At 39.5% G+C, this 24,244-nt stretch overlaps 1 protein-coding gene across 1 annotated transcript; it reads right to left on the bottom strand.

Annotated features, from left to right (window-relative positions):
- Positions 1-1,767: 1,767 nt before the first annotated feature.
- LOC308049764 (protein EURL) lies at positions 1,768-20,071 on the bottom strand (the record flags this gene model as incomplete). The annotated part of the gene is made up of 5 exons (XM_080359609.1): positions 20,024-20,071; positions 19,455-19,584; positions 6,885-7,418; positions 3,576-3,638; positions 1,768-1,928 (listed from the first exon to the last, which is right to left on the bottom strand). Exons 2-5 carry the CDS (start codon positions 19,576-19,578, stop codon positions 1,768-1,770), a joined length of 882 nt encoding a protein of 293 aa, XP_080215735.1. The 5' UTR covers positions 19,579-19,584; positions 20,024-20,071.
- Positions 20,072-24,244: the final 4,173 nt, after the last annotated feature.

Genomic DNA, 24,244 nt, shown 5'->3' on the forward strand with positions numbered 1-24,244 from the left:
TGGAGTGAAATTAGGACCCTCATCAGTCTGATCAGACACCTGGGGAATTCTAGATCCAGCCTCACTGAGAGTGTATGACAATCATTTTCACAGATATCAGTAGCAACAGCATTAATATTTCTCCGCTCACCTTGGACTTGCAGTATCTTAGCACTGTATTAATAAGGTTTACAGACAGACTTGCACATGGAGATTAACCCACCTTCTGACAGCTATAATTAAGTATTAACTAGTGCACACTTAAAGGCCCAATTGTGTATGCAAGCAATGACGTTATTGATCTCCCCCAATGCATAAAACACCCCGAGACAGACAAGTTCAAGTCCCCACTTGCACATACTCTCAAGGTGTTCCAAACTCCTTTCAGGGCCCCTCCAAAACTACACTATGGAAAACAAATAAAATTTATCTGTCCTATGTAATCTGGATATTGCTATAGGAGCACAATAAACTTAGTCTGAACTTTGGCTTCTCGGTTTGATTTTAAAATAAAATCTAAACCTTTCTTCATGCTAGTCATTCTTGCAGCTCAGTCATATAAATTACTCCCTATTTTCACCTAAAGTGATACAAAACAGAAAGCACAAAGACTCAATGACTTTAACATGGTGGGGGGTGGCAGGGAAGTTTCTCCCCATCCACTCCTAACTTCTTCAGGGCAACCCAGGCAATTTTCAGTTTTACAAATCCAGTTCTATAGATGACAATTTTGGCAAAGATTTACTAAGACTTCTCAGTATGGTAGACATATAGAGGTTCTAAAAAAAGCAGAGGCCATTCTGGTTTATCATGTATCATTACTATCTGCATTTCAAAATGAAAACACTTTATCATAGTCTGATCCAACTTTATAAAAAACACATAACAAGGTAATGCAGTATTACAAATTTATTTAGTTTTCTCAAAGGAATTTTTCAGCATTGAAAATTTCACACATATAAAACAACTTCAACTGCATTAAAACCAAAGTATGAATTTTTTTTTGTAGTTTAAAGGACGTGCTGTGCTTTTTTTCCCCCGTTGTTTTTTTAAACATCTCTCATAAACCAAATTCCTCTGTTATAAAGCTGATAAAAATAAGTGATGCACCACAACATTTTTTTCTTTAGCATGTGAAATTCATCTCTTTGGGAAACAAGATTTTTTTGTTTTTTAAATGTATCATGAAAGATACAGACCTGAAAAAGGATAAACAATCATACACAAAGGCATGTACATTACACAGTAATTCAGACATTTTATAAAGCGATCTGGAAAAGTACCTAAAATAGTGATATTTATTTAGTATAAAATTTCAATAATAAAATATTGCTCATAATAAATAAGAAAACATGAGTTTCATTAATACTGTTCTCCCCTTAAAGCTCTCTTGGATGTAACATGATCAGACCTGATCAAAACTCAAATTATTATTCTTCCTCTATATGAAAGAGGCAGGGTTACAGACTTCAGGTCATTCTTTGTTAGAAACAATTTCATTATCACCAACAAACCAAAATTCATTTCAAGGCTCATGCGTAGTTACGGGAAAAAAAAATATAATCCCTAAGTGAATAAACCTTATTACAGTAGATTTTAATACCTAAAATATTTGCCTCTTTTCTTAAAACCAAAGTGGAATAAGACTTCTCATGGATTATGAATGCAAAGAGAAAGCTGCCCAAGTTCCCTCAAAAGCTTCTAAATATCTGTGTAGCTGTACTTAATGGTTACCAATGCTGTTAGGCAAAGTTAGCTCTCTAGCAGGGTAGAAGCTCCTCATCCCCTTTATACGGAGACATTTGGTTTCATCCCTGCTCGTCCCATCTGCAGACATGGCAGTTTGGAGCAGTTCTTCAGCAGCTGCTCTATAGCAATGTGACGGACATTGAGCTCTGAGGCCAAAGAGTCCTTTTCTTGGACTTGCTGCGTCAGCTCTTCAAAAACATCTGCAAGAATGTTATTAGATTAATGCCCTTGGTCCCTGTAAAAGCCTTTGACACAGTCTCCCACAGCATCCTAGTTGCTAAGTTGCGGAGGTGTGGTCTAGACAATAGAGTAGTGAGGTGGGTTACAAACTGGCTTAAGGAGAGAAGCCAGAGAGTAGTAGTCAATGGTGCGGAGTCTAGTTGGAGACCAGTATCTAGTGGAGTACCTCAGGGGTCCGTACTGGGGCCAATATTATTCAATATATTCATTAACGACTTAGACGAGGTAATAGAGTGTACTATCAGCAAGTTTGCTGATGACACTAAGCTGGGAGGAGTGGCTGACACGCCAGAAGGCTGTGCTGCCATCCAGCGAGACCTAGACAGGCTGGAGAGTTGGGCGGGGAATAACCTAATGAAATTTAACAAGGAAAAGTGTAGAGTCCTGCATCTGGGCAGGAACAACCCCAGGTTCCAGTATCAGTTGGGAAATTACATATTAGAGAGCAGTGTAGGAGAAAGGGACCTGGGGATCCTGGTGGACAACAGGATGACCATGAGCCAGCACTGTGCCCTTGTGGCCAGGAAGGCCAATGGCATCCTGGGATGTATTAGAAGGGGGGTGGTTAGTAGATCAAGAGAGGTCCTCCTTCCCCTCTACTCTGCCCTGGTGAGACCCCATCTGGAATATTGTGTCCAGTTCTGGGCCCCTCAGTTCAAGAAGGACAGGGAACTGCTGGAGAGGGTCCAGCGTAGGGCAACCAAGATGATTAAGGGAGTGGAGCACCTCCCTAATGAGGAAAGGCTGAGGGAGCTGGGTCTCTTTAGTTTGGAAAAGAGGAGACTGAGAGGCAACCTTATTAATGTTTATAAATATATAAAGGGTGAGTGCCATGACGATGGAGCCAGGCTCTTCTCGTTGGCAAACAATGATAGGACAAGGGGCAATGGGATCAAGCTGGAACACAAGAGGTTCCACTTAAATTTGAGAAAAAACTTCTTCTCAGTAAGGGTGACAGAGCACTGGAACAGGCTGCCCAGGGAGGTTGTGGAGTCTCCTTCTCTGGAGACATTCAAGACCCACCTGGACATGTTCCTGTGCAACCTCACCTAGGCGTTCCTGCTCCAGCAGGGGGATTGGACTAGATGATCTTTTGAGGTCCCTTCCAATCCCAAACATACTGTGATACTGTGATTTTCCGAGAGTTAAGCAGCAGTGCTGGACATTATATGACACAGGCACAGACATGTAAGCGGGCTCATGCACAAAAACATCCCTTTTTCCCTGGCTCCAGCACAGCTTGGTGTATGCACTGTAAACTGAACACACCAATCAGTTTAGAGATTTAGGTGACCTGAGCCAAGGTGGATCAGTTTATAACTCAAAATGAAATTGATTTCAGTCAAAAAACTTCAAGAAAATACTGTATTCACGTGCGAGTTTGCTTTACCCAAGAAGGTTACATAATAAAAGCACCTCGAAGTTTCTTGTTTAACATGGAAACATAATATACAGAGATTTCAGCTAAAACTGAAAACTGTAAAGCCGTCACTTTTTTTGTTTGTTTGTTTTTGTTGTTGGCTTTTGGTTTTTTTTGTTATGTTTTTTAATTTTCTTTATTAGAAAGCAACAGGAAAACAAAACAAAGAGTACTGAAAAATTCTCACCCTGGATTTCCTTGAGCAGTTTTTCATTAAGTTGCTTTAACTCTCCAGGAGTCATCATAGTCACTGTAACAATAAATTTGTTATTACTAATACCAAAGTCACATAAGCATCCCTAAGCAGACTCCTAGTTTCTCAAATTGTTATTTGCATCCTAACAACCAACACATATGCAGAAACATTATTTATCAGTCATTTGTGCAAAGTTTGAAAATTCTCTCTTTTATGTTGACAAACAAGGATTTACCTCATAGGAAAACTCCCTCCTCAATGTCAAAAGTCTGGAAATTCAAGCCCTCAAAACAAAAATGTCCAAAATCAGAATTGCTTGTAAACTGCTTGAGACCTTTTAATACTTCACCTTCCTCTGACTGCACAATATGGTTTCCACAGGGTAGTCCCTGCAAGTATGGCCGTTTAATTGTGGGCAAGTGGACAATTCTGAGGTAAGTCCTGCTACATTTGCAAGCCTAGAGAAAACAGCTTCTGGACAGAATATTCAGTGTGCGGCTACCTGTTGTGGCTATGAAGTTTTGTGCTTTCTGTAAGAATAATGTATACAGTTTCCACCAAGTACCTGAGCGACAAATGATAAAAAAAATCTTAGTTTGATACAAAAACAAGCATGTAAAAATATGCTTACTTTTCACTTTTTTGTGCTATGTTCCTAGTCAGAACTAAAAGACTATATTTAAAAGCCCTTCTGTACCTCAGGTTGATCATCCTTATAGAAAATAGATAATTAAACCTCAGAAGAGAGAGTTGTGAAAGTATCGTATGCAGCCCTTGATCAGCAGCAGCAAATAGGGAAACACTGGCCACGTTCCAAAATATCCCTCAACCCAGCAGCGGTGAGTGCAGGTTGGTGCTGTGGCTGCTGTGGAGATGCTCCCAGCAGCATGGTGAAAAACAAACCTGATCACCACAGGAAGATACAGGGCACTGACACAAGCTTTAAAGACCTCGTAATTTTTAAATATTGTTTTTAAACAATGCTGCAGCTTAGCAAAGCTCTCACTGCATACTTGAGAAAAACCTGTGTTGCAACCATGCAGCTTTTGTTCAGACTTCTCAGTGCAAGAGGTTTATATATTGTAAACTGAAAGCGTAAGGACTATTTTATTATCCTAAGCCTTCTCTTTCAATTTTTCTCACATCTCGCACTTGTGGGATATTAGCTTTCTGTCAGTATTGCCAAACCAAAGAAGTTGGCAATAGCTAAGATTGCCTAGTTGCTGCTTAAGACATGATGCCACTTAAGAGTGAAACAGATTCACCTTCCTCTTCTAACAGCCAGGTACACTGGTGCTCCACCCCACCTGACAATTACTTTCTCACACCTTACCAACTTCTAAGTTAACAATTTTTAAGGTCCATGAAAGCCCTGATTTGATTTAATGTAGCAATTGATCACTTTACAAAAATGTCAGGATTTTTTTTTTCACCTTTTATACTCAGTGGTAGAATGTTACTTCCCATTTCTTCATTATTTTCATCAACATTTCATCAACTGTAGCAGATAGCCATGCTCATACTTTTTGTGTGTGTGAGTGTGTGTATCAGGACAGGACTGTTTCATGCCACATAATTCTTACACAGAAGGGAAAGAGAGAAGAAACAGAACACTGAATTTAAATGACAAAAGATTGTTCTATCCATGGCTGAGGTCAATTCTTAAGCAGTACTGGCCAAGCAATTTACAGTTACATTAACAACAGGGGTTTTTTTAGTAGACTACTACGTCATTAGAGTGAAAGTACTGCAGTGAGAAGTTATCAATAATAATTCTGTCAGAGAAAGTAAGTTTTTCTCTAAAATACGAAGTTTATATAATCATAGTCTCCAAACAAATGTATTTTAAAGCTAAATACAGCAGAAAGATTAAATCCTTATAATGCAAAGCAAAAATGCCTCAAAAGTGCATTATGCAGTCATAAAAGAGGAAAAAAAATATCTGTTATCATGTTCAGAATGGCTTTATAGCCTCCCTGTCCCAAAATCAGGTATCAGAGAGAGAAATTCCAAGTCACTAACTTCAGTTAGATAACCTCATAAACCAGGTCAAGCTTTCATAATTCCTCTGTTAACTGCTGTCTTGATCTATGTAATCCCAATTTACTACTCCAGAGCACAGGTGGTCAAATAGTACAGCGTATCTGTTTTGATTTATAGCTTTAAGACTACTAATTCACTACAAATGCAATACGAAGCATCATACAGCAATTAAATAAAATCCTTTTATAAAGAATGTGAAATTATTGAAATTTGCAAGGACAGGTTTGTTAGTTTATTAAAAAAAAAAAAAGGGGAGCCTAGATTAACTGATTCCAACTTTTTATAACACCTCTTCCCCTTACTCTCCCAATATTCAGAATTCCATTACTACCTTCTTTTCGTTATCTAATTTTCCACTGAATATTTTACAATTTTTGTCTTCTTTCTCAGGTCTTTTGAAATTCAGAAATCCTCTCCAATTCTTTTCCTTATCTACAATTCCAGTTTAGGACTATGCACTGCTCTAAAAGCAGAATGGTAACTGCAGAGATCTCTAGAAACTTATTGCTAACCCATTTCATGTAGGTTGATGCCAAGAGACATTGCAACAGCCTAGATTTTTCTTAAGCCTTCTTCTAGTGACTTGCTTCTTAAATAATGGGAAAACTTACTTTCCACTGCTTTCAGTATCACCACAGTCATTCAAAAGAATTGCTCTGGTTTACTGCTACAGACTTTAAGGGGACATGGTGGCATACAGGTTTTCCCATTTTCTTATACTCAATAAAAGAAAAAAAACTCTAGTAAAATGCACAAGGAACAACTGCTACTATTAAGAATGTATGTTTATTTTTTTTAACGTAGTTCCACAAGTTTGCTCTGCTACCTTACCTGTAATTTCCCTATTGCTTAGGGCAGCTCTCTGCACAAGTTCAGTGAGACGGCTGTTTTCAGGAACTTAGTGATCTCCACAGGCAGGACTGTGCAACTGTCAGGGCTCACATATTAAAGCGATTGCAATCAACCATGACAGTAACCTTTTTGTGTAAATTAGGCATGTCCTGTATTACACTGGGGTGTAACTAACAGGAAAATTTAAAAAAAAAAAAAACACACCCAAACAAAACCCTCACACCAACCAACACTATTTGCTTAGCCACGTAGCCTTTTTCTTCACAGGTTTTCTAGTAATTCCAAACTGTTAAAAGCTGCATTTCAGGCTGTGAATTAATGCCCTGTGGGGACACTAAGCAGTCAAGAGGTATTTCAGAGAATGCCCTTGCTTGCTAGGTGGTATGTAAATAGATATATACTCACATTCTTCCCTGCTATATTGAGGATGCCTTCTACGAACACTGGTAAGTGAATCATCTTCAGCTTTTTCAGCTTTCTGGGCTTGGTTGCGATTAGACCACAAAACACTGCTGCAACAGAAGGTAGCACCAGTTTCTTTTAGCACATCAAGTCCAAAATCACTGGATTCACTCTGTTCCAAAAGAGTTTGTGAGCAGGTAGAGATGCCTCCAGAACTCCCATCTATCCATTTTGCAGAGTATCTGGGTACTGGGGAATCAAACTGTGGGAGTAATTTTCTATCAGTCTGATGTCTGAAGTTAAAAAGCTGGTGCTGGGATGGTTTTGAGCTTTCAGAATCAGAGTCTAAATCCTTGTTTTGTGCATACTGTATGATCCAGTTAATTTTTTTGCTCAAGATATTTTTTACTTCAGCATACGGACTTTTAGAGAGCTTTGATCGTGGACAGTCTTGATTTGCTATTAAGTGGAATTTTTCGAAGCAGTCTCTGTGCCCCCTTAAAGATCTTGTATGTAGAAGATCTGACTTTGGTACTCCTGTAAAGACACAACAGAAAATAGTTAACTTACTGTATACTCAACTGATTTTTCAAAATGTTTACTCAAAAGCAACCAGGAAAACTGAACTGATGCTTTCCTATCAACAGTCTAATCACTGAAATAAAACAGTATATGTGAAACACTGAAATTTTTTGAAATGCCACTCATTCTTGAGTTCTTAGCATACAAAGTGTTTTACACACAGTAATCTCTAGTGCAGGATTTACAGATTACCTGCATTTGCCTTTCAGATGATATCACAGATGAAACTAACTGCTAACTCTGTCCTTATTGAACCACACCTATACATAAGTGTATAAAATGCAGAAGTAAAATAATCCTAGCTATATATCAGAAAATTCTATAGAAAAATAGTGAAGAGCATTTTGAGAGCAGTCACTCATACTCCCATCTTCTATAGATAATGTTATGAGCCATCTGCTCAACAAATACTGCAGTGTGCAGGCTTGTGTCATCCAAGTGATCAAATATAATAAACTAAGACTGAAGTCTGAATTGGTTTTGCATTGGTACAAGCCTGCAGCCCAGCTAGAGAAGCAAGTTCCAATACTGTCGACACATGTCAATATTAAACTGTCCTGAAATTCATTTCATGCAAGACGGATACTTATTATCCTCTTTGCTTGTCCTCCTTCAAAGACTATTCAAACAGCTACAGCAGGTAACTTACTCAAACTTCAAAGTAATTGATAGTGATTGACATGTTAAAAAGGAACACAATCTGTGAGGATCTACAGTTGGTGAGTGAACACAGATGGTATGAGAAATGACTATTTCAGAAAGTTAATAGTACTCCAGTACAAAATTATTTTCTACAACTTCAGTGGATACTTATTTTTCTTCAGATTCACCTACGCAGTAGATTCAATATCCAAGTCCAGAATATTGAACAGATAAACTGACAGTTATCTCAACTATCTCTATACTTTTTGTGGGGTTTCCAATATAACAAAAAACAACTCTGTCAAACAAGTTCCTCACTGCATATAACAAATAATGTATCTGTGAATGACTGGCTGAAAGTGCTCAATGATTACTAGAGCTAGAATATTTAAATCAACGTATGATAATGCAATTTGATCTTCAAAACTAGGCGACAAGGACAAAGCTGCAGCTATTTTACCTTTTAGCACAGAAGTGCTTCAATTAAAAGAAAAACCATGAAAGGCAACAGAAATCAGATAATAGACTTTAACAAGCAATTAACAGAAAGCTACATGTTACAACAATTCTCAGTTACATCTGACTTACCCTCTTAAATTCTTGTGGTAAAATTTCAGAACTCTTTAAAAAAGTCTTAACATTGTTACCTTTCCCACTCCAGAGGCATGCTGCTAAAAGAAATCTATATTATCAAGCTCAGTAATATTGGATGTACCTGAAATTAGCAACTACTACAGAAGAAGAAAAAATGTTACTTCAGAAGTGTTAGTTTTGTTATTTCTATGCCACATATTAGCCATAATGTCACTATTTCTGAACACAGAGCAAGTTATTACAAAGCACTTCCAGTATTCAAGAATAAACTGCCCCTGTTCCAGACCAGAACTTACATCTTTCCCCATCTCCTATTCCACTGAAAAAAAACACAAAACAAAACAACAAAAAAAACCAAACAAAAAAACCCCACTCTTCAATACATCAAGGAAAAGAAAACGTACAAAACCAAAGCCATTTTGTATAGAATTGGTAACAGACTTGCTTCAGCTTTCAAATAACTGGTTTGGATTTCTACTGCAACAAACACATGCAAAAAAACCCAAACACAACAACCCTCAATCCTTCTTTTGTCCTAAGGTGACAATTAGTCCTTTCCTATACAGAGAAGGCAAATAGCATCAGCCACTGACCTTCCAGACTTGCACCCAAGGGCTGAGCATTCACAGCAGCTGCTGTGCCTACACAAACCAGCAATGACGTACCGGTATGACAGCAAGTACATTTCTTTGACACAAGTCCTTCTGTCGTAGCCAACACCATCAGCTTTGAGACAGAGAAGATGCCTGTTTCTTTTTCCTAAGACTTAATACTCCACTCAGATTACTTCATATCTTTTCCTTCGTCACAATGGCAGAAAAATCTACCAGCTGGTAAACTGGCATGGATCAAACACATGATATATAAAGATGATTCAGTTTTAGAAGATACATTACTTCATTCAATACCACACAGAAAGGGACAAATAAAGCAAGGTAAGAGTTACGTACATTACAAGAAGTAATACTGTTACTCTGATAAACAGCTATTGTCAGACCTGAGGATTTTCACTGGGTTTCAGTTCTGTCTCAATGTTCCTGTTTGCTAATATCTGTCTCAAACTTCTTTTTTTTGCTGGTTCTTCAAGTCAGCAATCATACAACCATCAACATTTGTTTTTCCACATTTTAGGTATATGTACGTTTGTCCCTTGTCTTACTTTCCAAGAACAGGATTGCAGACTATGTTCAAGGATGTCCTACCTTTCATATTTATTGTTTCACAGAAGGAAAAAGAAACTTAAAAAGCAGCAAAAACCCTACACCCATCCAGAGCATGAAAGTTTCATCTGTGGCAAAAAAAAATTCCACCAAAATTATATAATACCTAGAAGACCATATCTAACTAAAGACAGCAGATGCTACTAGGAAACAAGGTCATGCCAGAGATCACTCCTCAAGTAAACAGCGTTCACAGGATGATGCCATACCTCAAGACAAATCATAAAAGAATGTGTTTACCACCCATTACTTGCTTCTGATTCTGGTAACTCAGATGTCTTAAACAAAATATGAAATATCACTTTATTCAGCAGTATCTTTGTATGTTTAGCACTTCTAAGAACAGGACTGCTTACTTAAAAGCCTAGTGTTTAGGCAAAAAAAACCCAAAAACCAACAAACAATTTGTAAGTTATACAAGGCAGCAACTCTTACTTTATACTGGTACAGTTCTCAATATAATGAGTCCTAACCTACTCCTGCAAAATAACTTTGTAAATGAATGACTACCAATCAGGCAATTTATGAAGATGTACATATTTTTGTAACTTCTAGTTATTCACAAGTGCAAAGTAGCAGAGAGCAGGGAGAATACTTACCATATAAGTAGGTGTGAAATCACACCTCAATAAATTCTACCCCATTTTAAAGCATTGGTACTTGAAAGTAGATCAGTTTCCATCATATTGAAAGGGTTTTTTTATTATTATTTTCAGGGAAGAAGCTCACAAAGGCTTATTTCTGCCTTTGCAACTGATTCTTTGAGAACTATGTATAACTCTTCTTCATAATAAAGACACAGAATTAAGTTGAAATGTTTGCTCACTTTTATACATAAAGCTGGCCAAAATAGTTGTCTTATTTGGCGATTATAACAATAATGAACAAGTTCAATTCAAACGGAATGCTTTTGAATACCAAGACTATTTGACATCCCTTCCCAAACAAATGTTTTTCATTAAAAAAAACCCAAATCAGTGATCATTAGCCTGCCTGCTCATCTTGCACAGTATTGTTGTGTGGTTTTTTTTTTTTCCAATTTGTTAGGCTTTGGGTTGTTTGGTTTTTTTTTTAAACAAAACAAATTTCTCATTTGGTCTTTCAGCTCCATCAGTTGACAATAATGTTAAAGAAAGCCTGCATTCTCTTCTTAGCAATTTATAATGCAATGCTGGAAACAAATTGGTTTTGCAATGGTGAATAACTGCAGCTTGAGCAGCTGAAGAGGAAAAAAAAAAAACCACTCAGAATTTAAGATGGAGTGAACTAAAATTAGCAGGAATACTTCTGGACACATGAATAGTCAATTATGTTTGTACTATGACATTTGTTAGCTAAAATCATATTAAAATCCCTTTAAAGAATTCAGAAATACTTATGGGTAAGATTTATAACTGACCATAGAGAAAGGAAAAGCTGCCTTCTCAATACAATGCAAGCATCCACCACACATACAGAATCATCGAATATAGCTTCCATAAATGTGTAAAGTACATGTGGTTATTAGGAGAGTCAAAGGAGAGTGAATGCACTTCATAATATAAGTTTGTATAGTATTGGCAACACAGGTGAAATTATCTGTTTAAGTCAGAACACTTAGGAAAGGTCCACCTCTAGTTTTAGCTAGCTGTGGAGACTGCCTTCAAAGCCAGTGAAGAAGCGCTTCTCAAGCACAATTCACCTCATTCTAAATGGTCAGCTCTAGAAAGGTTTGTGATAGGCACCTGTGCTTTTTCCTATAAACCTGTAAGTAAGCAAGACACCCTGTGAAAAGCACCAGGCCTGGCTGCCTACTTTAAGAGCCCTGGCTTTCAGGTCACATTGCAGGTGCTGCTCCCCTCAGCTGCCCTTCTTGCAGGCATCCAGTACCAATCTGGAAACAGGGATGTTTAGCCAGCTCATGAAACAGCTCCTGAACATCTGCCAGTCTCCACTAGGAACACCAAGATCAGACCAGCTCAAGCTTGGTTTACCCAGAGTAGAGGGCCATGACCTGCAGCAGACAGGGAAGTGGTTCACAAGACATCAAATGTTCATGTTAACCTATTTTAAGCCACCTCTGCTTATTAGTCTGCTCGCTAGGAGTGCTGAAAGAGAGGCACTGTTATAATGGAAAAGCAGATCCCAAGACCTGTTTAAAATACATTAAATAAAACCAGCCCATGATGACCTAGACCTGGAAGTCATTCACACATCTAAATGACAAGGGGTGGAGAGAACTGATATTCTTCAGTTGTGCAATTCTGCTAACACTGAAAAATGGGATCATTAGAGACTTACATTTCCAATACATCTGCCTGACAAGACTTAAACCCAACTGCTACTTTTAAGTGTATGCATGCAATTTCATTTGAGAGTTAAATTTTATGATTTATTAGATTGGGTAAAAGGAAAATGCCAGCATCATTCAACTTCCAAAACCAGACAGCTTGTAAAGACTAGTAAAAACTTTTGTAAAGACTAGAAATCTTGCTCATACATTACAGTTCTGTCCTCACTTTCATAGAATAAAGGCAGTGCATTCCATATATCAAGTGTGCACACAAATCACCTCCCACTGCATTTCTATTAGTTCATTTGTATTTTAGCAAATACAAAAAAAAAATTTACAAAATTACTATAAACTACTTCACTAGCTAAGAAGAGAGTTTACTACTGTATAAGACAACACAAAACATTCTGATGAAAACTCTACTACAGGAACTACTATGTTAAATGTGCCTCACACTTTGTAAGAAATATCAATTAAACTGACCTAGAAGAGAGTGGAAGTCATGAGACAGTATTTCTGCATTCCAGATGATGCCAGGTAAGTAATGTAACTGCTGAATTTACTTGTCTGTACAAATTTCCAAAATTTACACACAGAGAATTCAAAAATGTACCTTTAGAACTAGCCACACAGCCCTACTATTACCCGACAGTACTTATACGGCACTTAGAAGATTAAGAATAGCATCTCCAACTATGTTTGGACTTGCATTCGTAGTTAAGAGGTTTACTGGAAGCTGTAGCCAGTTCCACAAGTCCATTCAAGTTTGCAGAAATGAGTCATACTCCTGGACTGCAAATGCTACCTTGAAACAAGTCTAGCCTAAAGGACAAGGATGAAATTTTTTAGCTTTTGTTGCCAGAATAATGTCTCTTCTTAGCTATTATTTCATTAACATTGGAAAAAAATAAGGATGTGTAATATTTTGGAACAGAATGAAATTAAAACAGTAGCTACAATCCCTTCAGCTACACCCTACAACCCGTTTTATTTCAGTGAGATATTCTTCTTTAGGGTGTCAGAAGGAAAAGGGTGAAATTCGAGTGCTTACAGCTTATAACAACTAAACCTTTCAGATAAACACAAAGAATACAGAATGAGGATATTACACAAGATTTTATAGACTTCAACAGGAAAAAAAAGCTATGCAGTAAGACGTTTGTTTATAGCATCTTCATCTCAACCTGGAGACTGGGATGCACCAACCTGAAATTTCCCCAAATGTTATGAGTCTATCAGGACTTCAAATGATCATGGAAATGTAACTATCTTAACATAAATCTGGGGAATAGATGCCCAGTATTTACACTCTCTCTTCTTCTGTATTACAGGACCTGGGATGCAGACTGTCATTTGCTATTCAGCTGTTATTCAACTCTAAACAGAACTGGAAGCAAGCCAGTTTGCCTGTCAGCTAGCATTCTCCAAGATGTTATCGTAGTTAGCAGCACCAGATAAGCAAGAGAGTGAATAAAAATGAGCTCAAACAATCAGATTTTCCCTTTCTATTACAGTTTTGTCTCAGTTATGAACCCTTGAATTTCAGAAAAATCAGAGCATTTTAAATAATTCTGCATTAAGACACACCAGCACAAAACCAGGTTAAGATAGATCAATTACCTATAACAAATAATGTAAAGCTTAACTGTAGTTGTTGCAAACTTCGACATGTTCAGAGACAAGTTCAATGTTGGAACAAAAACATTCAAGAATTAAGTTCTGGAGGCTGGGATTTCCGCATGCATTGCCCAGAGAATCACAAAGCGTGCATTAATGAAGGACACATCTGCATTGCACAATGCATTCCCGTGTGAGGATATCTAAACAACTTCAGGCTGCAGGACTGCCTGGCACTCCAGCCGCCCCTGCCTGCTCTGTGAAACAGGGGCCAGAGGGTCACAGCCCCCAGTAGGAGAATTAGAGCAGTCAGTTGTCTCCACACAGCACCACAATCACATGTGGAAACCCTACAACTGGGGTTTCAAAGCAGCTTGTAGGGACACCATACTCAGGCAGAGGGGTTTGTTTCATTGATATAAACACATACAGACAGCTTTTATACATACACACATATATTTTTGTGTGTTCAAATCCTTTTCCCAGCTGTAACTCCAGATCTGTTGTTAGGATTATATATTGGCTACGAGAATTCAGTTAATCATTTTCCCATATTATAATGAAATTAAAAAGCAGAAGACATTTGTCTTCCCATATTTTATTGAAATTAAAAAGAAGAAAAAAAATGTCCTCAAACTAACAGACAACACATGATTTCCTGACTTACGCCATCTAGTTACGTAGGAATTTAAAATGTTTCCTGTTTCAATCCACAGATTACTATTGTGACACCTACTCAGAGAAACAAAACACAAACCAATCTCTGATGTTCACTTTGTCTGCACAAGGCAAACAAAAGCCAACAAACTCCAGCAAGCCCACACCACCGGGATATTCTAAATCCCCTCTAGAGCTTTAAAACCACTGTACAGAATCAGCTTCGTTTCTCACATATAGAACACTAACATTTTAAGTATTTTGCATAGTTTGAAGTCTGATAATCACATTAGCATTCTGATGTGCTAAATCATCTGATAATGATCCTTCAAACAGAAAACCAACCTTGCAATGAAGTATTTCTGTGTAGCTTTACTCAGCTTCCCCGAGCATGAATCCCCAAACCAAGTGTGCAGAAAGAGTCAGAGCACCAGGGACAAAAATACTGCCCTTTCAAGACACCCTCCTTGTTGTTGTTTAGACTGAAACTATTAAAGCACTACTAAACTCCAAAAAAGTTACTATTTCCCTGATCCTGAAGAAAAGTTGATCACACATAATAGCAGGAAGTTTAAATTTGCATCTTGACTTTCTGTTTCTGTATGCCCATTTTCCTTTCTCTCCTGACTTTGCCAATACTCCTTCAGTCAACTTCAGAGAAACAGACCCTATAATCCATATGTATCACTCTTGATTAAATTCTGTGACAGACACCACAGCTGAATTCCAAGCTGCACTTAAAATCATGATTTCTGTGAATTAACTAAACTTAGTATGAAGCACAACCACATTTAGATTATCATTTTATTTCATTAAAAGACTAAAATCTAGTATTAAAAAAAAACTATGCTGGAGACATAATTTCTGATAAAAACCAATGGTTTTATGACACAGTAACTAACTTCCTCATTCAGAAACTTGGCAGTTATTTAAGGCAGACCACAGATTAAGCCTTCTGTATAGGGGTGTCCTGGTTTTGTTAAAAACAAGTTTCTCTTTTAGTGAATTTGCCTGTCAGCTAAAGCCTTCATATTAGCTGCATTTTCCTGGAGAACCAGATACATGTTTTGGTAAACATAGTAATGGAATGCAAACTTATTGATAAGCACAGATTCACATCTCATGAGAAAGGCAATGAGAAACAGGTGACCAAGAAACTGACCAGCTGTGTATAACATTCTATTCACGTGAATACTTCATATAAAAGTGGGAGAGGATCTCATCCCTTTTCCCTTTTTGCTTATGGCAAACATTAGGAGAGGACCTTGCTAGTCGTCCCTGCGAACTGAGGCCTAGTGACAGACTGAATCCAGCTCCGGTTGGCTGCAGAGTCCAATTCAGGACTTTGGGTGCCAGCTCTGCAGTTGCTGAGACTTTCAAGATTGGTTTTGTATATTTTGTATTATTTTCTCTATTCTTATTAGTAGCATTAGTAAAACATCTTTAATTTTTCCAACTCTCTTCTCTCTGTCCTTCTTTCCCTCCCAATCTCTTGTTCTCCGTGGGAAGGGGGAAGGCGGGGGAGAGGAGGTTAACAATACATCTGCCACAGTTTTATTGTCACCCTGCAATCAAAACCCTCAACAAGGGGTCTTCTCCATAAAGGACTAAAAGAATTTTTTTTCTTTTTCCAATTATGTATCATTATCAAGCTATTGTTCAAACATAATAAAGTTTACAAAAAAAACACCCCAATGTCAGGAAGGTAAATGCTGAGACACATGATGACACTGATCCAGGAAGAGGCCTGTTGAATCATTTCAGATGGTGATGTTATCTGATTTGCTGATTTCTAATTACTCATCTTACTTAACCAAGATGATCAACAATGTTACCATCTACACACAAGCAAACTTGTACAGCTGTTGAACTCACAGATGTCAGAAGACACAAAGATCCACCAGTGCCAAGCTATAATGTAATTAAGTGCAGCTAAATAAATGACATTTCTGTAGCATAGTTTATATAATACACCTTTCAGAAAATCTGTTTCAGTAAGGGTTCAGGTGGCCTTGGACTAGATCAGTTTCAAGCACCTGGATTTATCATAGACCACTTTAAACAATCAGATGCTGGCAGGAAGGGAAACAATTGTTCTCAAGAGTTTTTTTAAAGTACTAGAATATGACACCCTTTTAAAACAGGAGATTGGGAAGCCTATTTCCAGAATTTCATACATGAAAGTTAACAGGGTGCTGCAAACAGTGGGAGTACTTCAGCATCCTCCAAGATGCTGAGCTGTGACTAATAGCTGGCCTGTTCCTGAACAGCAGCTATTCCCACTTCACTGAGGGAGAAGTTCTGCTTGCACATCAACACTAAAAATGAGCAAGCCTTAAGCACTGTGCTAGCTGTTACAGGAATAGCTTTTCAGGATAGCCCACTTCACTTCCTGAATTACTTAAAAATATATGTACATGTTTTAACTGCTTGGGTTTTTAAACATGTTAAATAAACAGCCAAACTATTAGTGAGAATGACACTTATATGTGATAGTACATCTGTAGAGTTGATACAACTTACAGTTGACTCTGTAACAAGTAGCTATGTTTTAATGCATCTGAACTTCATTAAAATATAAGCAGGAGGTTAGTATGAAAACATCCAGCATAACATTCTGAGCTAGTGAATTATCCTTTTTATTCCATACCCAGGGCTGCCAAAAGATTGTTATTTTAGATGTATATAAATCATAGCCTTTGTCACAGAAAAATACAGGAACACAATAAATGCATCAAAAGGAGGAAGAGCGTGACTACAGGTATGGTAATGGGCTGGCTCACACCAGCCTTGAAGCCACTTACACAATCTCTGCCGCCTTTAAGCCTCCTCTGCCTACAAAACCAGTAAGAGTACATCTTTTCAAAGTGGTACACAGAAGACAGAATACCAGAAATTATGATATTTTGATGCTATAATGATCAAGGATATTAATGCTTTTATTTTACTACGCAAAACAAAAGATTAATATAATGATGCCTGTTATTTCAGATGAGCTTTCATCAGTATTCTGCTTGAGTGGTCTTCTTTCAAAATAAACTGAAAATTTAGAAGATTATGCAAACTAGTCTGCTCCACAGATGAAATCTTTACTATTATCAGGTCTACTTAAGAATTTCAGAAAAAAAAAAATAAAAACTATACAAAATAATCATGTGTTTTAGCTTGAAAAGTAAATCCGTAACAAGTGACTTTGACAAATCTACAGCTTCTCAAACAACTGAGCATAGAAACTATCCAGCAATTTTTAATGCATCCTGGATTATCTGTTTCAACACTTGCAAACAAAAAATATATTCTGAATGTAACCAAAGCACTTAATTCTCATTACAGCAATATGCTTTCTTCTCATTTTAAAGCCTAGAAAGAAAACATCTCTACTCCATGTTGAGAACCATAAACCTATCATTTTAAAGCAGTAAGATGATTCAAGAAAACTGATAGGCTGTATTAGGTTAGACAGTTGCAAATATACAAGCATGTCTCTTCTAAACAAAACTATAAAACATGCAAATTACTACTGAAGTATGAAAGTATTGTTCAGATTAAATTACACTGCCTTTAGTTGCAACAAAAGACCATAAAAGCATAGTTTTTTTTTAAAAATCAAAACACTGTACTGATTTAGTATTTAAAAGTGATTCCAATTTGGAATACATTTTTCAGATCTCTGTCAGGTAAGAACAAGATTTTATTACATATACATGCATTCAAATCAGATGTACAACAGAAACACTAAGGAATAGATTTCCTTACAGACCCCTAAGTCCCAGTCAGTTTTATGCTTCTAAGGTTCAGAATAAGCAACTAGATCACTGGGTACAGTGCACATAGAGTGCATCATAGAATATCTCAAGTTGGAAGGGACCCGTAAGGACCATCCAGTCCAACTCCTGCTTCTCACAGGACTACCTAAAACTTCATATGACTAAGAACGTTGCCTCTGACAAGCTTGGCGCTGTGACCACTTCCCTGGGGAGCCTGTTCTTAAGGTGTGAACTAAAGACCTTTAGTGTACTCTCATATATTGCAGAGACTCAGCAACTCTTCAAGAAATGGGACTATTCACACAACAGCATTAAGATCTCCATATTCAATTGCCCAGTACCAGTTTAGATTACTCTGCATAGTAACATGCATATACAAATGGCAAATACCACTTTATATAACTGGAACAAGTTACTTTTTTGTCCCAAGATCAAGCAACATTATTTCTACTTAAAAAAAAAAAACAACCTTATTTGACTTTAAAAAGGGAAATAACTTATTTATGCTCATTCATTCATGCCCAACACCTGATCCACACATAGAGAAGAGCCACAAGATGGACAAATTCTTTAGCAAAAGAAGGTATGAAATTCTAAAAATACCACTTTGGAAGCCAGAGATGATGCTTACAAGATTAATCTTCCAAAAGATGGGCAGAATGCCTCCTTTATAATTTGAAAACTTTAAGAAGATTTGGCAATGAATACAGTTTTATCATATTACATGCATTATCAGCTTATGAAAGCAAAAATAAATAATCCTCTGATTATGTCCAGGGAAACACTGATCTGCTTCCAGAAAACCCTTTCCACTTTAAAATTTGCTATTCAAGTAAGTTTCATACATAGACACCTCTTAAGTATTGAACAAAAACCCTGAGTAAAGCCAGAGCATAAATGTCTTCCAACCTGAATTAACAGCAGAGCTCTACTACCAGAAGGTGAAATGAAAACCTGGGTGTTTCAGAAGCTCTTGAAAGGGGGCCACATCTTTACATCTACAGTAGCAGGCACTACAGCAGCTAGGGCACCCACCTTCACTGAAAACAAGCTCTTTAGGAATCTAACAAATTAGTTTTGCCAGGGAGAAAACTTTCTAAATATACACGTTTTCCAACTTAAACCTTTACGAAGGCGTTCAGACAAGCTGAATTTGCGTTCAGCTCCGAGCTAAGCAGTCTATGAACGGTACCAGACGGCTGCTGTTACCACACAACGTTACCTTCAATGTTCAGCTCGAAACAAACGTGGCAGAACGAAAGCGTCTCCTTCTCGGTGCCCAGCTTGCAGACGCTGCAGACGTTGTCATCGTCCAGGTCGATGCTCACGAACTGCTCCTCGTTCATAGTGCCCTGGGGAGGGGGCGACAAGCGACGGGACGGTTATTTCAACCGCCCCCCACGCGAAGCACCGGCCGCCCCGCGCCTGAGGAAGCGCCACGCGCCGCCCCCAGCTGCGGCTCCGGCTGAAACCCCCGGCCCGCCCCGACAGGCCGGGCGGGGGGAAAGGAGGGACGGAGCGTCCCGGGGAAGTTTCTTCTTCAGAGCACGGGGGTTGCGGCGCGGGCAGCGGCCACACCGCACTGCGGGTCCGGGGCCGCCAGGGACCGAGCCCTCCCCAGCCGACCCGCGCACCCCTTCCCCTCCGCTGGAGGCTGCCCTGCCCTGCCCCGTCCCGTCCCACTCCCCTCACAGGCTCCCGCCTCGGGCTCTCCATCCCCCGCTTCTCCGCGCACTGACGGCGCAGACGCTCCGCCACAGCCAGAGCCGCGGCAGCCCCGTTCCCGCTCACCGCCCCGCCGCGCCACTTCGCCCGCGCCGCACGCCACTATTGTTCGGCCGCCAGCGCCTCCGCCGCCGGAGCTCAGCGCCAAGCACCGCCCGCCGCTTCCGGCCGGGACCACGGCTCCCGTGGGACGGGGTGGGAGGGAAGACGGTTGCGGGGGAAGGCAGTCCTGGAGCCGAGCCGCGCCTCGCCGCGCCGCAGCGGCTAATATCGCTGCTGAGCGGGACAATGAAGGGTGGCGAAGCGGGAGGAGCTTGCGGCTGCCGCCCTCCTTGAGACCGGAGCGGCCAGGAGCTCCCCTGCTCCCCCGCAGCAGTTGGGCTCTCCCAGAGCGCGGCGGCGGTGCCGCCCCCGCGCGGGGAACGGGAGCTGGGTCGGAGGGGTGAGGGGAAGTCCGCCCGGTGCCACGGCAGCCCCGCCCCCGCCGCGCGGGTGGGCGCTTCCGCCCCGCCCCTCGCCCCGCCCATCGCGGGGAGCCGGGTGGGAGCGAGCGGCGCGGTGGGTTCGGATCGCACCTGGGGCCTAATCCTGCGGTTGTCCCAGCGTGCGGTTACATGTAATTAGCTGATGATGTGCAACACAGAGCGCGCTTGGGATCGGTGCTGATCGGGTTTTGCCAGAAATGCCAAATTCGGTTGTGTGTGGGAACTTAGAGCGGGGGAGCGGGGATGGGGGCGTTGCTGCGGGGCAGCGGGGAAATAAAGTCAAGATGTGCTGCCACGTATACATGCAGAACTGGCAAATCTGTGCTGAATTTTAACCGTGTCCTTTCGCGGCTCGGGATGCGATGACTCTAACCTGAGCTTTCTAGGAAAGAAAAATTGTTCCTTGGGGATCGTTGTTATTTTGCACTGCCTGTGTACATTTGTAGCTACAGAGGAGGGAAAGAAAAAATTGCTGTTGAACAGAATTAAAATTTAGTGTGCATGAAAGGGAAGAGAGGAGAAGGAGGGTGTGCCTAAGAGACAAACAGTTCTTAAAGTCCCCAGTATACATGTTAGTACAGGCTTAAGTATGATCTGAATGGAAAGTAAAACCAAGCCAGGTCTGTGCTTGTATTGCGTAGATGAAGCCACAATGAGCAGATCGTATGATATCGAGAATTTCCACAGCTGATGGAAATTACCTACAACACATTCCTACGTGGTCAAGTAGGATCACTTATGAAAGAGCAAAGTAATCTTCCAGAATCTCCTCAGTCAAAACACATTATACGGTTTTTATTGTTTCTTTCACTGTATTTTCTTGGGGCATTTTCTTCAATTTTATCGAGAAGAAATAAAAAAGAAATCCCATGCTGTGCTAGAGTCCATTCTTTGTAAGCAGAAATTCAACTTTAGATTTGCTTCTGTCAGAGGATGACAGATCATATTTAATCCCAGAGCTTCCTCAAATTGTTTCTCCCAGGGGCTGACAGTGGGCTCAGGAGACGGGTTGCATTGCCTTTTCCCCATCCTTGTCTGCTTTTTTTGATACACATGGAGAGTGGCAAAGAAACAGCAGCCTGATTTCGTTGCAAAAGCAATATTAAGACAGAAAAAAAGGACATGAGCCTGGGGTAAAGGATTTAGAAACAGAGAAACTGAACAGATGATGGTAGAGAATTATAAAATCTATAAATATTGGAGTATTTTCCCCTCCAGATCTGATCTAGATCTAGCCACAGTCCAGCAGCAACTGTGAAGTCCAATGGCAAAAATATAATGAATCCTGTTAATAAATAACATGTGGGAGACAGTATGGCAGGCAGTAACTGCTCTGCTTTTCTTGTAAAAAATTGCTCTAGAATATAGAGGTCATTGCAATAAAAATAGTGAAAGAAAACTAATGTTTCAGGTACAAAGTTATGAAAAAACCTACTAAATGCCAAGTTTAAGATTGTGAAATCTTAACTACTGCCCATCACGTGGTTTGTATGTATATGTGCACATGTGTATTTCCTCCCAAGACCCTTGTTTCATCAGTGCCCGTTATTCTAGCTAACAGTTTACATACACTGGAAAATTATTTTAGTAGCAAACAAATCTGTTCTGTCTTTTTATGTTTCTTTTTCCCTACTGAGGTTGCATTTTCATTCGAGGGAGGCTTTGGCAGTGATCATATTTTAATAATTCCCACTGCTTCACCTCCCAGCTGCTTGGTTATGTTCCCACACAGTTTTCTTACTGTTTTTCAGTGTGTATAGGATGACACAAAGGACTGGATCACCAATTTAGAAGAAATTTTTTTCTACCTCACATTGATTCACATGAAATTATGCATCATGAAGGCATGGCTTGAGTTTCATTAAGATCTTCATTGAAAACAGCTAAAAATTAGAAATGAAGGCTTGTGTCAGTGTTTTACAAACACGTATCATTGCAGTTTCCTAAGTGAAGATTTAGAAGCTCTAAAGCTAAAAGACATTTTTTTACTGAAAAATACAGGGTTAAGCAGGAGACCAGGGAGAGGTGGGGTTGCTTGGGTATTATCAAAAATGCTGCAGCAAATCCCCGGTGGAGATAATGAGTAGTATTGGCACTGCTCAGATAAAAGTATCTATGTAGGTTTCCATGTATGTAGGAAAAGAGACTCAGGGAAGGAGAAAAGTTCATAAATAATTTGAATTTGAATCTCACAGTCTAGGTGAGGTAGGTCTGTCCCCCTGGAAACATCTAAAATCAGACTGACTTCATTCTCTTCTCTTCTCTGCTCTCTTCATTCCGCTCTCCCCTGGGCTTGGAAGTACTTTTTTCCACTCTGTAGGTCAGGCAACTGGGGCTTTTTCAGCTGCTCTGGCAGATCTCCTTGTTCTTCAGGCAGTTCTCTGCAGCTGATAAACACATATATTTCTCCAACTCTTCCATTTTTTAGAAATCTGCTGTTTTTTTCCTAGTTTCTCTTACTTGTTGCTGCCTTTTTTTTTTTTTTTTTACAGATCTCTTGTTTCTGTTTTGTAACGTTTCCTGGTTTATTTTGTCTTTCACCCCTGAAAGATTGAACAAATAGAGACAGGACCACTTTGCTGTATCCCCTGTCTTTACTCCTCCATTTTGTGACCTGTTATCTCTTATTCTCCCAGACCTCTTTCAACTTCACTTACTGTGCAATCTTTACTGGAATGTATTATTTTAAGCATGTATTGACTAGTCTTAGTCCACTTAGTGTGTCGTATAAAACCTAACTGAAGAGAGGTAGCTCCACTTTCCCTCTCCCTGCCATTTCCTTTGCATTGGGTCTAGTGATCTTATGGTTGTTGCAAGGTGAAATGAGTCACTGACGTGATCCAAAAGAAAAACAAAACAAAAAAACTAGGAAAAACCCTCAAAACATTTCTTGATCAGCTCATCGAAATAAACATATATTCAGCTACATTATTGCTAGATTTAGTGTGAGGGTTTTTGGGGTGGGAATGTGACTGACCTTCCAGCAAGCTGGAAGTGCATCAAAATTGACATCACATGTTTTATCTCTTGCTCCTAGTCCTCCTGTTCATTTATCCAGTCCCTTTGCTAGATCTTACCTCCAGGCTATGATCCCGTGATCCTTTCTTTGGCAGCAGTGCCAGCTGAAGTATTTCCTGCTTCTAACCATTATTTTAATTTTTGTTGGGTTATGTACCAAAAAGTAACCAATATCAGTCATATTTCTGTCCAGTTCACTGCACAATTGCCCAAACATTCACTGTGGAACAACAGAGATTGTGTCAAGACAGCAGGAGGAGTAGAGGGCAGCAGCAGAGACTGTTTAGCCCAATGTATGAATATGTGGGTAAAGACAGCCTAAGTCTTTTTTCTTGTGCCATTTTCTGTTTTTATCTTTCTCCCCTTGTGAACATTTTTCTCCAGTCCCTTTCTTACATATCCATTCTGTTCTGCTGTATGAAACCATGCAGTTTCTCCACTGCTTGTTCTGTAGAACAGTCCTATCTATGCCGTGGCACACCACCACTCTTTAGCTCTCGTACCTCCTTCTTCTTGTGCTCACTGAATTGCATTAAACAGAGGCCTTCTCCTATGAAAATTTGGTTTTGTTCATTAATCAGTGACAGAAGAAGGTGTAGGCCTGTTCTTGACACTCAGTAAACTCAGTACTGAACTTGAAGAGACACTGCTAAGGAAAATTTTAAAAGCTAACCACGATACCACTGATCTAATTCGCAGATGTCATCGCAGTAAACCAGCTAGAAAAGGAGAGGTTCCTCATTGTTAAGTTTTTTGGCTTCACGATTGGCCTCTGAAATTAAAT

The sequence above is a fragment of the Nesoenas mayeri genome, assembly GCF_963082525.1.
Source record: "Nesoenas mayeri genome assembly, chromosome: 1".
NCBI classification, from domain to species: Eukaryota; Metazoa; Chordata; class Aves; order Columbiformes; family Columbidae; genus Nesoenas; species Nesoenas mayeri.